General features: G+C 26.4%; 1 protein-coding gene across 2 annotated transcripts; it reads left to right on the top strand.

The window, feature by feature from the left end:
- Positions 1-688: 688 nt before the first annotated feature.
- LOC109813113 (WEB family protein At5g55860) lies at positions 689-5,685 on the top strand. 2 transcript variants are annotated; one of them, XM_020377236.3, is made up of 3 exons: positions 689-888; positions 1,985-2,203; positions 3,556-5,685. In XM_020377236.3, the coding sequence occupies exons 2-3, from the start codon at positions 2,024-2,026 to the stop codon at positions 5,329-5,331; spliced, it is 1,956 nt and encodes a 651-aa protein (XP_020232825.1). In that variant the 5' UTR covers positions 689-888; positions 1,985-2,023; the 3' UTR covers positions 5,332-5,685. The 2 variants fall into 2 exon arrangements, with proteins under 2 accessions (XP_020232825.1, XP_029130159.1); XM_029274326.2 differs by having other exon boundaries at positions 2,012-2,203.
- The last annotated feature ends 12,947 nt before the right edge of the window (positions 5,686-18,632 follow it).

Genomic DNA, 18,632 nt, shown 5'->3' on the forward strand with positions numbered 1-18,632 from the left:
TTAATTTTTTATGAGTCAAAATTACAATAATAATAATAAAATTTAAATTTAAGACCCTATATATACTTTTTCAATATTTCAATTTTTTACCACTGCACTTACTACAAGGTTATCGATTAAAATTATTTGCTCAACATGCAATAATTTGTGATTTTATCTGTTGGAAAATGATAACCAAAGCTATAAGAACATTGAAGGAAATTTTTCAATAATATTGAGAAATATAATCATGCACTTTCTCGTAATTTCAAATACAACTTATTTATTTATTTATTTAGAGTATACAACGAAAACAAAACTAATATTTAACAAAAGTTCCTTAATTAGAAAACACTAGGCAGGACCCTTATTTGTTATTTTCTCCTTTTTTATTTATTACTATCAATCAATTTTATCGCAATTATTGGAGACAAAGTGAGAGAAATAAGGAAAGGAAAAAAAAAAAGAAAAGAAAAAAGAATTTGCCTTTATGCTGTCCAACATTTGTTTCTCTCACCATCTCTTTCATTTTCTATTAGGGGTCATCGTCACCCACGGTTGTTTGCTTGGACGGTGCCACCGATGACGTGGCATCGCATAATTATTACAGAACCTCAAGGGCAAAAGAGTCATTTCTGCAAAAGGCACCAAAGTGGACAAAAGTACATCACAATGAAACGAAAAGGGTGGGTCTAAAATACGAACGGGTGCACACGATTCCGCACTCTCATCTCTTTGAACTTGACTATAGCTGAAACAAAAAATTTGTCTCAACAGCTTTCGGATTCTTTCAAACCCACCCATCACTTTCTCTCTCTAACGCTCCCTCTCTCTGCAATTTCCCTATCGGAGATTTTATTGACGTCTCGACAAATTTTCAGAGTCACGTTTGTATAGAGGCCTTGGAAGGTGAGTTTTTTTTTTTTTTTTTTTTTGGATTTTCATGGGGATTTAGTGAAGGTGGAAGCTTTGATGGTTTTTGGATAATGGGTTTTGGAGTATTTTGTGTTTCGTTGGTGGGTTTCTGTTGAATTGTATGAGCGAGGTGTTTTAAGTTTTCGTTTGTTTTTGTCGTTCTTCGCTTTTTTGCTTCGTTGGTTGTCGTTTCAATTCATGTTTTTCTGTTTCGGCGTTTGATGATGTTTTCTGTCTTTTTCGGGTCGTTTTGACCAACTTGAGGGGCTTTTAATTTGCAGTGCTCTTCACTCTACCGTGTCGGGGTGGAGAAACTTTGGAAAATAGAAATTCAATGTTTTTTTTTTTTAATGTTTTTTTATTTTATTTTTGGTGATCTTTTTATTCTGAAGGGGGTGGTTTGGACTGAAAAAGCCTTTGGAAAAAAAATATAGTGTGCGGATTTTAAAGTGTTTTGGTTCTGTTTTGTTGCATGCCGAATTTGAATTGAATTGCCTGCAGTTTTTTGCATTTTGTGTTTGGAGCCTTTTCGCACTGTCCTTAACTTCTCAGCTCGTTGTGAAAAATGGGTTTTGTGAATGGATTCATAACATGCATTGTTGATGCTGCAATATACTTCGTTCTTTGGTGGGGTGTTGTTGTGTGAGGAGTATGTTGTTTTTGAAGGTTCTTACATGATGGAATTGGAAGGTATTCTGGAATCTTAGAGGCTGTTGGATATACTCGAAAATAAGCTATTTAGGTCAAAAGTGGTTTTGAGAGAGAATCTTACTGTTTCAATCTATTCAATGGACCTAAGGGCAAGTAGCATCACTGGTTTTAGGGTTCTATGATGTCTCTTAATTCTGAACACTGCACAACAATAAGGTTTTATTCCCCTTGGTGGGAGAATGTTCCTGTGTCTGCCACAAAGTCATTGCAAGACTTTTGGTATCTGGAGTTTTGTTTCTTTAACTTTGTGGTGGTCTTTCTCATGATTCTTGAAATGTGGAGTTGTTTTAATTTTGATATTTATAATTTATTAGTATATGATGAAACTGCTTTTATTTTAATTTCTTTCTTGTTACATATTATTTATTATTTATAACAGGTTGGCTTCAAACTACTTAATAATTAGATATTACACGCAATGGTGGCAAAAATCCGGCAAAGTGGTACTGAGTCTCCGAATCCTAATCCAAAACCTGAGGTTGGAGAGATTGACACAAGCCCGCCTTTTCAGTCTGTTAAAGATGCTGTCTCTCTATTTGGTGAAGGTGCTTTCTCTGGTGAAAAACCCTTTAAGAAGGCAAAACCTTATTCTGCTGAGGTAATTGTCGTTTTGTATCTGTATGTGTTCTCAACCACATATCCCATGTTTCATGACTATATTGGACGTTGCATGGTGTGGCATAAACATTGTATAATTTTCATGGTAGTCTATTTAACCCTTTAATTAAAAAAAAAGAAAAAGAGAGAGAATAAGAATTCAAACCTTTATGATGGATTATTTATATGCATTGAATGGAGACCCAGAATGCTTGATAAAAAGTTTACACTATTTTATTGTCTCATCCCAAGTTTCTTTCCATTATGCAAGGAGGCACTTGACTCTGTTAACAGTGTCAGACTTGTCCTTGTAATAGTACTTGAAAATGCAGACTGAATTTTATTGAATGACTCAGGAAATTTTCCCTGTACTGATAAAAATATGGTATCAGTTCCAGAGGAAGGTTCTGTTAATACAAGTGTATCCTCCCTCTTTCTCTATAGAAAAACTTGAACATAATTAGTCATAAAACCCTACAGGAGACCTCTATGACCAAAGCCCTCAAAACCATGCTCAATCCATGTGTACCTCTCTTCTTCCCCTCACACACACATCCTTGAACCCTTCATCTCCTCTGTCTCTAACTGTAACATCAACATTCTGTTATGTTGCTGCCTGATCACATGAATATTCTCAATATTCTCCATGCTGTGATCCTTTGCTCATTGGTCTAACATACTTTCAAATAAAAATATACCAATTCATATTAAATTCCCCTTTTATTATCATTTTTCTCCTTTGAAAAGTGAACACCCTGTGCATCTTATTACAAATTGAACCTTTTTGGTCTATTTGAGAGGAAATATCATACATCTTATGGTAAATCTTACCTTGTTAGTAATGGCTTTTCAGTTTTAATTGCTTTGAAAGTTCTGATAGCATTTTCAATATATTTTGATTTTTTTTAAATAATCATTCTCGGTTTGACTACATAAATGGTTTGGAGAATAAATAAGGTTTTTTCTAAACTTGTTAGTTTTCTATACAAAATTGTGTGCACATATATAGTGCATGGGAATCAGAAACAAGAATTCCGTGGTGTCTTGACAATGTTCATGGTTGAAAGATATTAAAACTACATTGGTATACTTTGTTTTTCCTCAGTTTTTTTATTTATTTTATTTTATTTATTTATTTATTTATTTTAAGATTTGAATACAAGATGATGTGATGTTCGTCATTTAATAGGGAATATTTTTTGAATGGATGAATTAATAAAAGTTTCAACTGATTTGAGGGTAACATTACATTTTCCATGTATCATTATGTAAAACTATATCCTTCTTTCAAGGATAGCTTTAATTGTACTTTGTCCGTTACATTTTGTATTTTACAATTTGTTCATTCACTAGAGAGTTTTGGCCAAGGAGACACAACTTCATGTAGCCCAAAAAGAGCTGAACAAGTTAAGGGAGCAAGTAAAGAATGCTGAAACTACTAAGGCTCAAGCTCTTGTGGAGCTTGAAAGGGCTAAAAGTTCAGTTGAGGAACTGGCACAAAAGATAAAAGTTATTGGTGAATCTAGGGAGTTAGCAATCAAGGCAACAGAAGCTGCAAAGAGTCAGGCAAAACAACTTACGGAAGAGAAGTATGGTGCCCCTGACGATGGTGCTTTGAAGGAAGAGTTAGAAGCTGCAGTTAAAAGGTATACATCTGTGATGACAGAACTTGATGCTGCAAAGCAAGAACTGAGCAAGACTCGGCAAGAGTATGATTCTTCCTTGGTCGTAAAAGAGTCTGCTTTCAAGCAAGCAGCAGAAGCTGGAGAAGGAATGAAGGAAAACACAGAAAGAGCATCTGAGCTTTCAAAAGAGATTTCATCTTTAAAGGAGTCAATTGAGCAAGCGAAGCTTGCATCTATTGTAGCACAGCAACAGCAAGCAATGATTGTAGCTGAGAAAGATGTTCTAAGACAATCATATAAAGCTACCCTGGAACAATCTGAAAAGAGATTGCTTGCTTTAAAGAAGGAATTTAATCCTGAGCTTGCCAAAAATCTTGAAATGCAGCTGGCTGAGACAATGAGTGAAATTGGCGCTCTGCAAAAGGAAATGGAAAATAAAAGAACTTCAGACTTGGACTCAGTGAAAAGTGTCACTTTGGAGCTTGACGATGCTAAGGAATCACTGCAAAAAGTAGCAGATGAGGAAAGTTCTCTTAGAAGCTTGGTGGAATCTCTTAAGGTGGAACTAGAGAATGTAAAGAGAGAACATTCTGAATTGAAGGAGAAGGAATCTGAAACTGAATCAATTGTTGGGAATCTGCACGTCAAGCTCCGCAAAAGCAAGTCTGAGCTTGAAGTCTGCATGGCAGAAGAATCTAAAGTTAGAGGTGCATCCGAGGAAATGATCTTGACACTTAGCCAGCTGACATCTGAAACTGAAAATGCAAGGCGGGAAGCAGAAGATATGAAGAACAAAACTGCAGAATTGAAGAAAGAAGCTGAAGTGACCATGCTTGCATTAGAAGAAGCAGAGAAAAAGCTTAAAGTGGCACTGGAAGAAGCAGAAGCAGCAAAGGCAGCCGAGGCAAGTGCCCTTCACCGGATTACGGAGTTAACGGAAAGGACTACTGCTGCACGTGCCTCAACATCTGAATCTGGTGCTGTGATTACAATCTCAAAGGAGGAGTTTAACTCTCTAAGCCATAAAGTTGAGGAGTCTGATAAGTTAGCAGACATGAAAGTGGCTGCTGCCAAGGCACAGGTTGAGGCTGTGAAGGCTAGTGAAAATGAGGCTCTCAAAAGGTTGGAGACAACTCAGAAGGAGATTGAGGATATAAAATCTGCAACACAGGAGGCTTTGAAAAAGGCTGAAATGGCTGAAGCTGCAAAAAGGGTAGTTGAGAGTGAGCTCCGAAGATGGCGAGAGAGGGAGCAGAAGAAGGCAGCAGAAGCTGCTTCTCGAATTCTGGCCGAAACCCAGGTGTCAACAGAACCATCTCCTCAACACTATAGGATTCAAAAGCAGAATCCTCCACGTACAGCAGTGGAGGTGAGAAAGCTTGAAAAGGAGGTTTCAGTTTCAAAGAAAGCCCTCTTGCCTAATATTAGTGGCATCTTTCATAGGAAGAAGAACCAGGTTGAGGGTGGTTCTCCTTCTTATCTTCCTGGTGAGAACCCTGTATGAAATCTGAAATGTTTTAGTGGTTTGTGCAGCTCTTAAATGTGAGAGGAACATTTATTTGTGTGTAGTTGAGGAATGTGATCAGATTTTGTTTTGTAGTATGTTTGAAGGAAATGATTGTGTAGTGTTTATAGTTTGGTGACAAATTGGGGGAGCATCATGTAAATGGGGCCAGAAGTAAGATTAAAACCTATTTGTATTTTTCTGTTGATACTAAGCTTTCCTGTCTGGTAGTTTGAACTATAATTGAAGGAAAGGTTTGTGTAGTGTTAATAGCTTGGTGACAATTCTAGGAAATGCATCATGTAAACGGAACAAGTAGTAAGATTACAGTTTCTTTATTTTTTTTGGTTGCTACTAAGCTTTCATGTCTGCTATTTTGAACTTGTATTTGTGTAACTTTCTGTTGCTATACAAAATTTGTTTTTCTGATTTGGTCCCAGTATGAAAAGAAATATTTGTAGGTATTCCAAAGTTTTATCGTTGTGAGACCAAGTTTATGGATTTTTATCTATGATTTCATTTTGAGCCTTTTTTTTACACTTTGATTCGTGTACACTACTTTTCAGTGTGGTTCTATTTGAATTATGAAAAACTTTTTAAGTACCTCTCTATACATACTAAATTACAAATACCATGTTAGGCTGAGGAAAAAAAATGCAATAGAACTGGAAACAGGAATTATACCAAGTTTGAGTAATTTTGACCATAAATGAAAGAGTAGAAATAAAGGTGATTCACTGCACTTTCCAACAAAAAATATAAATAAAAATAAAAGAAATCAACCGCTTTAGTACTTAAAAAGTTACATTAAATTCTCTCATTTTAATTTTTCTAGGATTTGTTTGAGTAAATTATGCTATCTTCTTCTAAGAGATAAAAGTATCACATTTTTTTTATGTTAAAATATATAATTTAATTTATTTAATTTGAAGTTGCTAATATAAATTGCATTTTTTCTCTTATGAGATGTAAATATTGCATTATTCATTTTTTATATGTTAAAATGTCAAACAAATTACATTTTTGCAGATAGAAATATTATATTATCACTTTCTTATTATATTAATTTAGAGTATTTAACATAATATTACTAAATAATATTCTTCATAAGGTTTTAAAATATATTTTAAAAATATTTCTAGTTCATCTTTCACTTGATTAAATTTAAAAAAAAATAATTAAATTTAAATTAATTTATTAAATGAATAAATAAAATATAAAATATAAAATAAATTATATATATAAGAATTAAATTTTGTAATAATTATATTTTATTTAATGATAAACTTTTAATATAAAAATATTTATTTAAAAATTATATATTAATATACATATTTTAGTATTATATAAGTTAAATATAATAAGAAATAGTGACAGATCCAAAAAATTTGTTAAATGGGGACAATAAAATATTATGTATCATTTTTACTAAAAAAATTTAATTATTATTTGAAAAATATATTTGTATGGTAAAAAATTTAAAATAACTTATCTTAATAAATTAAATTCTTTTATAAATAGAGTGATAAGTTTTTTTTATTTTTTTTATTTAAGATTATATTTAAGTATCACTTTATAATTTTTTGTGACTTATTTAATATTAGAGGAATAAAATAGTAAAAATTAATAAGATAAAAATAATAAAATTATCAATTTTTTTCTTTAAGTATTTTCTAAATTTTTATACTTATTTAAAATAGAAATATGTTTAAGTTAAAAATACGGTTTGGCAATTACTCTAATTCCTCTTAATATAGATTCTCTCCTACCAACACAATATACATATACATGATCCGATGGTGAAAAAATAAAATAAAAATTGAAAAATAACCTACATTAGTTATGACACATTTAATGAGTAAAGAAGTAATAAATCTTTTAGTAAAAAAAATATAGTATATTATAATAATTAATAATAAGAAGGGATTGATAGACTTACTCTACTAAATAATTCATGTTCTACATTAAGTATTCATCCGATCAATTAGAAGTTTTTAATGTATAAATCAAATTTATAAAATTTTAAAAAAATAAAAATTATTTGATACTCTGTTTCATTAATTTAATTTGATGGATAATTATAAAAAAAAAATTATATGTTATATTGAATTTATCTAATGAAGTATCATATGATTTTCAATCTTTTTTAAAATTGTAAACTTAATCTATACATCAAAATTTTTTAATTTAACAATTGGTTTTTTAAAATTTTGATATAGAACATTAGTTATTGAATAGAATAGATCTATCTAGACTTACTTTTAGAGAAAGTAAATTTTTTTCCTCATAAAAAATTAAGATAATTTTGTCACAAAATAAAAGTAATTAAATAATAAAATAAAATATTAATATATTTTATTATATTAGATATAATAGGATAATTAAAATATATTTAATAATATATATTTTATAAACGCAATAGATATAATATATTTTTTTAAAAGTGACATTATTAAAATTCATAAATAATTATTATAATGACATTATTTTTAAGAAGAGAAATTATTGCATACATATAATATAAAAAAATTATTACACAGAGAATTTATGAAGGAATTTTCTTATTATATATAAAGGAAGAGAATATTTTTCTTTTTAACTTTTAAAACACTAATTAAATTAAATCTAGCCAAAATTATTTAAATAATAATTTATGATAAAATATACAAAATTTCCATACCTCAATACAAGCTCTAACTATAAGATAATATTCCATTGTCTAATTTGAAATTCCAAATATTTTGCTATATAAAGAATGGAGTTCTCACTCATTCAAAACAACACACTCTTGCACTTTTAAAATGCAAGAAAACCAAGAAACACATTGAATAATACAGCAAGAAGATGAAAAAAAAAGATAGGCTACACATAATTCCATCGGTGGTGAGAGTGAGCAATTTTTCTTTTCTCCTTTCTCAACTCCTTTCTCAATTTCCCTTAGCCTTTACCTTTGTGCTTGTCTTTTGTCTTGTGTAGCAAATATTGTTATTCTTTATTTATTTTTTCTTTGTTGTTTTGAAGATGGTTAAATATTTAAAGACATCTTTCTTTTATTGAAAAGTTTTAAATTTGTTAACAAGTTTTTAATTGTAAACATGGTAGTGACTTGGGTTGTTATTTCCTATTTTAAAACGTTTTCTTCGTGTTCTTTTGGGATTTAATTTATGATGTGTGAGTGTGGTTCTTCTTTTAATGCGACAAGTTTGTTAATAATGAGAAAATATAATATTTTGCTTATTTCTCTTTTGAAATATTGTTATTTTTATTTACTTTTTCTTGATTGTTTTGAAGATTGTTAAAGATTTAAAGGTATCTTCTTCTTTTTTTATTGGATCTTTTTGAATTTTTTAAGATGTTTTAATTGTAAATATGGTTGTGGTTTGAGTTTCAATTCTTGATTTTGAAATATTCTCAATTTTATTGTTAAAGAAATAACATAATTAGTATAATACAAAAACTAAAATAAAAATAAAAAAGACTAAAATAGAAAAGAGTAATTTTACAAAGATTATTTAAAAAATAATTTTATAAGGATCAAAATAAATATATTAAATTATAATGACTAAATATTAATTTATGACTATTAAATGAAAGCGTTCTAGGATTTGTTATTAAATAATATATTTTTGGGATTTTTTCTTCAACAAAGATATTTTAGGAAGTTTTCCTAATCTTGTATATCTTACAATTTATCTATTTTGATTTTACTTTTGAGTTAAAATTTAATATTCAAAATAATTATTAATAACTAAATATAATACTATAAAGTGTTTATTAAAAAATTTTATTTCATTTTTTATGTCCACAATTGATTATATACTACAAATTTTAAATATAATGTAATTTATATATTAAAAAATATTTATTTATTATAAATTTTAATTATATAAATAAAAGCATGACTTAAATATAATGAGTTTTGAGTTTGGTCCCTGTAAATATGATTTATTTATTTTTATATATATTTCATCATCATAAAACTTGTAAATATTGTTTTTAATATGTGTAAAATGAACAAATTTTGGTTTTGGACCCTATGAGATATTTTTATTTGATTTTTATGTTTCTAAAATTTAAAGTCATAATTTTTTGTCCCTAATGATCATTTTAAGGTATTTATATAATGCTACATTCATCCCTAATTATATGACTCTTTCAACTAAATTACAACTTTTAAGAAAATTAGTTAATTTATTTTAAAACATTAAATTGGTTAATAATTTAAGCCATTTTAAAAAAAAATATGCTTAATATCTATTAAATAAAAATTCACCTTTTTCACTTAATCATTTCACACCTAATTAATTAATGTTTGGGAGAGATATCCAATCCTAATAATAGAGATAATGTTTTATCCAATTAATTTCAACAATTTGTTGTCTTTTGTCTAAAAGAATTGTTAATTAAATAAGATTATTTTTAATATATAATTAATGTAAGTGACAATTAGAAGATGGTCTTATATAAAAGGACAAACAAAAAAAAGTGAAAAGGATTTTATATCTAAGGAATAAAGTATATTACTTAGTTTGAGAATTTATAAAAAATTAGAAGTATCACATGTGGATAAAATATGACACTAATAGTGTGTTTGGATGAGGAATTTTACAAATTCAAGGAATTTTAAATTCTTGGTATTTGAATTACTTTGATTTCAATTTCTATTATTTTTAAAATATTTTGTTTGGATGAGTCAATTCAAATTTCTTAAATTTTAAATTGTTAGGTTGAATATGATAATTTTATTCCATCATAGTAAAATTGATTTTAAAAATATATTTATATGTTGAGATTTTTAAATTAAATTTTATAAAAATAAATATTAATTCATTTTTTAAATATTTATTAATTTTAAAAATTAATATTAGATAATATTTAATAATTTTAACAATTAATATTAGATAATGTTTAACAATTTTAAAAATATTTTTAAATATCTAATAATTAAAAAAATAAAGAGATAAGATAAAATATATAGGTGAAATAAGAAAAACAAATATGAGGAATTTGAAATTCTCCCATTTTTGGGAGAAATTGAAATTCTACTATTTTAAAGAATTTCAAAAATGATTGGATTTCAAATTCTTTGTAAATTCCTCATCCAAACAAAGCATTTCATCTCAAAGAATTTGAAATTCTTCAAATAAATGAATTATCCCATAGAAATTTCTCATCCAAACACACCATAATTGTGAGTACCATCTAGAATAGTCACATAACTTTCTAATAAACGCAATAATATAATATATACTTTTTTTTTATAGTTACGCTATTATAATTCATGAATAATTAATATAATATCTTCATTTTTAAGAAGAGAAATTATTGCATACAAATAATATATATAAAAAAGAAATTATAACATAGAGAATTTATGATGAAATTGTCTTATTATAAATAAAATAAGAATATTTTTCTTTGTAACTTTTGAAAAGACTAATTAATTGAAATCTAGCCAAAATTAATTCAATAACCATGAAATATACAAAATTTTCGCACCTCAATACAAGTACTAACCAAAAGATAATCTTATCTGGTGTCTAGATTGAAATTTCAAATATTTTGCTTTATAAAGAATAAAGTTCTCACTCATAGAAAATAACACACTCTTGCACTTTTAACATGCAAGGAAACTAAGAAACTCATTCAACAAGAGCAAGAAGATGAAAAAAAAAAAATAGGTAACACATAATTCAATCGTTTATCAAATACTCTTGGTGAGAGAGGACAATTTTTCTTTCTTCATTTCTCAACTCCCCCGGTCTTCTCCCTTAGCCTTTACATGTGTGTGTTTGTCTTTTGCCTTGTGTAGTAAATATTGTTATTATTTATTTATTTTTTCGTGGTTGTTTTGAAGATGGTTAAAGATTTAAAGCCATCTTTCTATTGTTGAAATATTTTAAATTTGTTAACAAGTTTTTAATTGTGAATATGGTAGTGGCTTAGGTTGTTATCTTTGATTTTAAAACATTTTCTTAGAGTTCTTTTGGGGTTTGATCTATGACATGTGGGTGTGGTTATTCTTTTACGTGACAACCGACAAGTTGTTATTCATGAGAAAAGATAATATTTTTCTTATTTTTCTTTTGAAATATTGTTATTTTTCTTTATTTTTTCTTGATTGTTTCAAAGATTGTTAAAGATTTAGAGGTATCTTTATTTTATTGGATCATTTTTTAAATTTGTTAACAAGTTTTAATTGTGCACATGGTTGTGGTTTGAGTTGCCATTCTTGATTTTGAAATATTCTCAATTTTTATTTATTTTTATCTTGGTTGTTTTAAAGATAATTAAAGATTTAAAGTTCTGTCTTTTGTTGGAATGCTTTAAATTTGTTAACAAGTTTTACATTGTGAACATGATTTTATTTTAAAGTTATAATATTTGAATGGGAACATGAGTTTCATATTTTATTATGCAGTTTATTAATTTAACAAAATTGTTATTTTGTATATTCTGTTATCTTAGATTTCTTTAAATTTTTGATTGTGAAATTATTTTGAATTCTCTATGATATATCACTTTGTGTTTTTTCTCATGAATTTAAAAGATGTATAAGGTCCTTGTGCTAGGATTTTTCAAGCATGCGAGTCACATGCTTAAAATTCATGGTAAAATTCATGTTAATCATAGAATTGTAGTTTCTTTAACCAATTGGAATATAGAACAACTTGTTACACAATGTTTTTTGAAACTAATTGAGAGGGCCGAATTTAAAAAAGAAGATTATTAAGGTTACAATAATAAGAGAGATCATAGTAAAAAATGTGATGAATTCTTTTTACACATTTATGACAATGACCTCTCTTATTATATATAACCTTGGTAATCTTCTTTTTTAAATTCAGCCATCTCAATCAGTTTCAAAAAACATTATATAGTAAGTTATTCTATATTGCAATAGGTTAAAGGAAGTATAGTTTTATGACTAATATGAATTTCACCATTAGCTCTAAGCATGTGACTTGCATTCTTGAAGAATCGCAAGGACTTTTATGCATGTGAATTTCAACACAAAGAATAATGTATCATATATGATTGAAAATAAATTCATAAAGAAAGAAATCTAACATAACTAAATATGAAGAAAAAAACAATTTTGTTAAAACTAGTAAATAATATTTGTTAGTTATAAGAAAGAGTGCAGTAGAGTCCAACATTATATTCCTTAATCTCACATATATTGTGACCCAAAAGACACTATTATGGGACATTTTGTGGGTAATTTTACTGGTATATAGATTTTTGTGGATAGTTTTAAGAGAAAGGTTTTGGAATTTGGTTTGAGAAGGTTTTTTACTTTATAAAGGATATCACGGCTCTTTCAATGACACTTTTTTTCCTTCAAAATTTTAAGGTGTCTTTAAAAAAAATTATAATTTTAAAATTTCACAATACTCATTATGTTAACTCCGTTTTTATTTTGTATTTTGAACAATAACATCCTTTCTCTATGTTAATAGTTATACTAAGGTTTAAATATGTTTCTGTTAGAATTAATTTACCATTTTTTCTAGTTTTGGTTCTTGTAGTTTTTTAAACCATTCTAGTGAAATTGAATACTTTGTGTCTCTTATGAGAATAGTTATATTTAGGTTTAAATATTGTTTTAATTGTTTTGAACATGGTTAAAGATTTAAGGGTATCTTTATTTTATTGGAATATTTTAAATTTTTGAACAATTTTTAAATTTTAAACATGGTTTAGGTTCTCATCATTGATTTTGAAAATTTTTGATTTTGCCATGTTAAACCTGCAAATATGCAAAAATAGGAAGTAAATGTTTGGTTAGAATAGTCTGCTAAATGGGAACATGAGTTTGATGTTTTATTATGCAGTTTATTAGTTTAACATAATTGTTGTTTTGTATATTTTGTTATGTTAGATTTCTTTAGGTTTTTGATTCTTTTGAATAGTCTATGATATATTACTTTGTATTTTTCCTCCTGAATTTAAAGGATGTAGTCCTAGGATTCTTCAAAGATGTAAGTCACATGTTTTGGACCAAACAGTGAAATTCACGTTAATCATAAAATTATAACTACTTTTACCAACCAGAAATCATATAGCAATTTGCAATACAATATTTTATTTTGACATTGATTGAGTATGTTAAAATTAATAAAAAAAATTACTAAGGTTACAAATATAAGAGAAGTCATAGCCATAGATGCGATGAAATTTACTAAATGAATTAAACTTAAACCGCATTCAAAGAATATATTCTTAACTTACTCGTTTTATTTATTGTTCTGATTCTTCTTTTATCCGTTACAGATAATTTTAGAGTCACTTATGTGTCTTGTCACATTTTGTTGGGGGATGTTCTTCCTAATTCTTGTTTAAAATCTTATAAACAACACAAGCTATTATTGTTTGAAAAAAGTAAATATGATTTTTAATTAAACCTTTTGTCCTTGATCTGCATCATGTGTGTAAAATCAAATTCCATGATTACTTATATCGGTGACGGATCCAGAAATTTTAAATAGTGGAGGCAATGTTTATTTATATATTTATATAGTATTAAAAATTTTATATATAACTTTTAAAAGTATAAATATATTATAATTATTTTTAACAAGTTTTTATATCTAAATAATGGTTAAGGATGAAAATAAATTAGGTCAGACTATGTTATATTATAATTTAATGGGTTTGAACCTAACTTTATTTAAAAATACATGTCTTAAATATGACGACATATTTATTTGTCATAACATTTTTTAAATGTTTAATTAGAACTATAATCTTAAAGACCTACTTTATAACAATTTAATATTAATAAAAACATAAAAATAAATATATTAAATTTTATAAGAATCAAGTTTAATTTATTTATAATGTAAACATGTTTTTAATATGTGATATAAATTTTTAGGTATAATAAAAATTTTAAATAGAACATAAAATTTCTGATCTTTCCTATTTTAAAATTTTTGGTCAACATATATAATAAATAGAAAGCACAAAAAATAAACATGCATGCTGTAAATTTTATTTTATCAAAAATTAATTTTTTAATATATTATATTATATATGTGAGCATTAATATATATATATATATATATAATTATAATAAAATTTTAAAAAAAATTAATTTGTTATTAAAGAATATTATTTATCACATATGAGAATTAATCTCATTCAAAAGTTTGACAAATATCAAATAGATGAACAACTCCTCTGAATTTATATTTTATACATATAATAATTTATATATATATATATATATATATATATCAGAATATAATTTTTATTTTTTAAAATATATTATTATTTTTATAAAATAATTATGTATGTGTAAATTGGTAGTGGGGGCAAGTGCCCCTACTCTATCATACGTAGATACATCACTGGGTAAGAAGTACTTTATCATAAAACACTAGTTTATTTAGATAATGTAAAATATTTTATTAGAAACATCAATTAAATAATATCTTAATATTATATATTATCTTTTAATATATATAATTAATACTATATAATGAAAAGCCTATTTTATTTAAATATTTATAAGAATGTTACATTAACTACATTGATTAAATATTATTTTAATACTTATCTTTGATTTTATTATACTTATATATACATATATAATTTTTATTTTGATATATAACTTTAAAATATTTTGTAAAATTAATAATGAAAAATATATTTTTGAATATATAATTAGTTTAGCAAAATTTATAAAAAAAATATAATAATAACTAAATATATAAATTAAGAGATAAGTTATTAAAGTGTAACATATTTGAATTTGTTAAGAATGAAAGTGCTTATTTTAGCACAAAAAAAAAGAGTGGTATAATATTTAAATTTGTGAAAGAATGTCATTATAAACCATAAAGAGTGTTTTGATAATAATTTTTTTTTTGTAATAGAAGTTAACGAAACTTTAACTTTTTAAAAAAAAAAAATGGGCAAAATGTTATGTATCGAAATTTGTCGAGAGAGAGAACTATACTTTTTATCTTAAGATGGAAAGGTAGTACAATATTTATCTCTCGAGAGATAAGAGTGTAATTTACTCTTTGTATAAACACATCTAGGGAAGAAAATAAGAAGAAAAAATGAAATAAATTTTCATAAATTAAAATTTAGCTTATACATGAGTTAATTAGTAGAAACACTTTGCTATTAATTTTCTAAAATCTTATTTTTAACTTATACATAAGCTAGTTTTAGTTCATGGAAAGCTTACTTCAATTTTTCTTTATATTTTTTTCTTTTAAAAGAGTTTTTAGAGAAATTTATGCAAATAAATTCAATTTTCATTAGGAGCAAAACTAAAACACTTCTTACCCAACCCTTCAACACTATCTTTCTATAACAATCTTCAAACCTATCAAGTTTTTTCTATGTCATGTTCTCTAACTTGTAATTAATCACTATAATTAATTCACAAACTACTTCGAAATTTCCTCCATTATTTATAGGAACAATTTTCATATTGATTTTTTGGAAGGTGTTTTTGTATTAAATATTGAGTTCTTCTTCATAGAAAAAAAAACCTTCTCTTCTTTGTCATATTCTTCATGAAAAATTATTAGGGTCATTTTCTCTTGTATTTGTTAGTTTTGTGCCATAGATCTACATCCAGGAGGTTCTTATTGTATAACGAGGGACTTGTGTGATTTTCCTAGACAGACCCTTAAAGATAATGAAACTAGATGCCTCAAGAAATTGTGTTTTGTTCGTGACTTCAAGCTACTTCACCAACAAGCTTAAGAACTTAATTAACATGATTGACGAAAAGAATATTGATCCTTCCATTGTTGTTCTGGCCACTATGATCACTTATGTCAAGCTATTGTCAAACATCTCCAAAATTGAAGTCTTAGTAAGAATGGATTCACTCTATTCTAAATATGCACGAAATTGTTTATGTGCTCACAACCCCAAAGTTAGACTTCACCATTGCTTTTAAGCAAAATGATTGTTGAACACATGTGAATAAGGTTTGATGTTACACCTTACTTAGTGAATTATCTAATGACCTTCTTGATGTGTATTGTTCTTATAAGGAAGCAAATGAAGTATCAGAGTCCATGATGTTGAAGTACACTGCCAAGGATGTGGTTGGACAAAGATTCATTATCAAAAATTACTATTATTAGGAGATGACCGAAGACAAGGACATTAATTAAGGTACAAATGAATGAGTACCATAAACTACTTGAAGACTTGAAGGCCAAAAATAGATTATTTTCTTATGAGTTTGTGATCAAGCTTTTGATGAGAAACTACCAAAAATGTAAATTATTTATAAGTATGAACAAACATATGTCATTATCAAATCTCACCACTCACATCATTATTTAGGATACCAACCAAAAAGAGTTTATTGTTGCAAAGACTAAAGTTTTATATGCAAAGGCAAACATGGTATAATACAAACCAAATTAAAAAAGGTGCATCAAATGCATGACTCTAAGAAAAATAAATTTAAGAATGAGAATAATTACCTTTATGTTTCTAACTCCACTTTTAATTATCTGGTTAATTTTTTGCACTTGCTAAAAAAGACACTCATTATGTAATACGTGAATTTGAATTTCTTAGTTTATTTCATTTAGATCTAGTTGACCTAAAAATGTCAAAAAATGATAAAAAATTATTTTATCTTTTATAGATGTACTCTAAATGTATACAATAGTATATTAATTAGACATGAAGATATTATACTTAATTTAATTATGTTTTTAATTAGTTTTGTTTATTTAAATTTGAGTGTCCTATTTTATCTAAAAGTGACATTTTTTATTAGTTGGTTTTAGACTGGATCTCTTCCTTAATTAATGGGATTTTATCCTTTTGATTTGTGACCATAAATAATATATTTTATAAGCATTACTGTTTTGGATTTATAGAAACAATTTTCATATCAATTTTTAGAGGGTAATTTTTGGATTAAATACTAAGCTTTTATTAAAAAAAAAAAACTTTTCTTCTTTGTCATTTTTACGAAAAATTATTTAGGTTATTTTCTTGTGTACTTCCTAGTTTTGTGTCATGGTTCAATGTATAGGAGGTTCTTGTTGTATCTTTAGGAACTTGTGTGAAAGTTCTATTCCCACTAAATTTTAATCATAATAGTTTCTTCCCAAAACTTTGAACCATGATACATCAAGAACCTCTTACCTCCTAAACTTTTGTGCGAGCCCCCTAAAATACAACATGAACTTCTCAAAAGTAGAACCAAGACACAAAACTAGCAAGTACATTAGATTTTTTTTTTAAGATACTCTTATGTGAAGAAAAGTTATTTATTTATTTATTTTGTGAAAAAAGGTTTGTATTTAATACAAAATCATATGTCGAAAAATTGATATGAAAATTATCCCCATTAATTGAAAATAGTAATATTAATAAAATATATTCTTAACAATCACAAATCAAAAGGATAAAATCTCATTAATTAAGAAGACTAAGTAAAAAACCTACTATCATTGAATAATCAATTTCAAATAAGATAGGATATTCAAATTTAAATAAACAAAAGTAATTAAATTAATTATAATATTTTTTTTTCTAATTAAATACACTTGTATGTCAAGAAAAGTAATCTATAAAAGTTATAAAATAATCTTTTACTACCCTTAATATACTTGTTTTAGGTCAATTAGATCTGAATGAATAAAACTAAGAGATATAATTTTTATGTATCATGGAATGACATGATGTCCTTTTAAGTAAAACCCTAAATCCTAAACCCTAAACCCTAAACCCTAAACCCTAAAACCCTAAACCCTAAACCCTAAACCCTAAACCCCCTCTTTTTTCCTCTCTCCCTTTCCCTCTCTCTCCTCCTATTTATTTTTCTTCCTCTCTATCTCTCTCACTCTCATTCCCCTTCTCTTCTTCTCTCCCTCACCCCCTCGCTCTCCCTCTCTAATCTTTCTTTCCCTCTCATATATGTATTTCTGTCACATTTTTTATCTCATTATTTTTTGATCTTGTCAATTAAAAATCTATTTTGTTTATATATTTCAATGATATTTGTTAACATTTTTTATTTTTTTATTTGAATGAAATAAAGTAATATATTTTTATTCTTTGTAGTATTTTTCTTTTCTTTTCATTTCTTTTTCTTTTTTGTTAAATTATGTATTAAAATAATTTTAATAAGTTTTCAATTTTTAAAAATAATTTAATATTATACTTGTAATAAGATAAGTAAATAAATATATATAATAAATTTATTTTAACAAAAGATATTTTTATAAAAAATATTTATAAAACTTAGGAACATACTATTGTAATCAAATATGAAAGTATTTGATTTTTGGGAATCGTAT

Source organism: Cajanus cajan, chromosome 2 (genome assembly GCF_000230855.2).
Source record: "Cajanus cajan strain Asha chromosome 2, NIPB_CcT2T_4, whole genome shotgun sequence".
NCBI classification, from domain to species: Eukaryota; Viridiplantae; Streptophyta; class Magnoliopsida; order Fabales; family Fabaceae; genus Cajanus; species Cajanus cajan.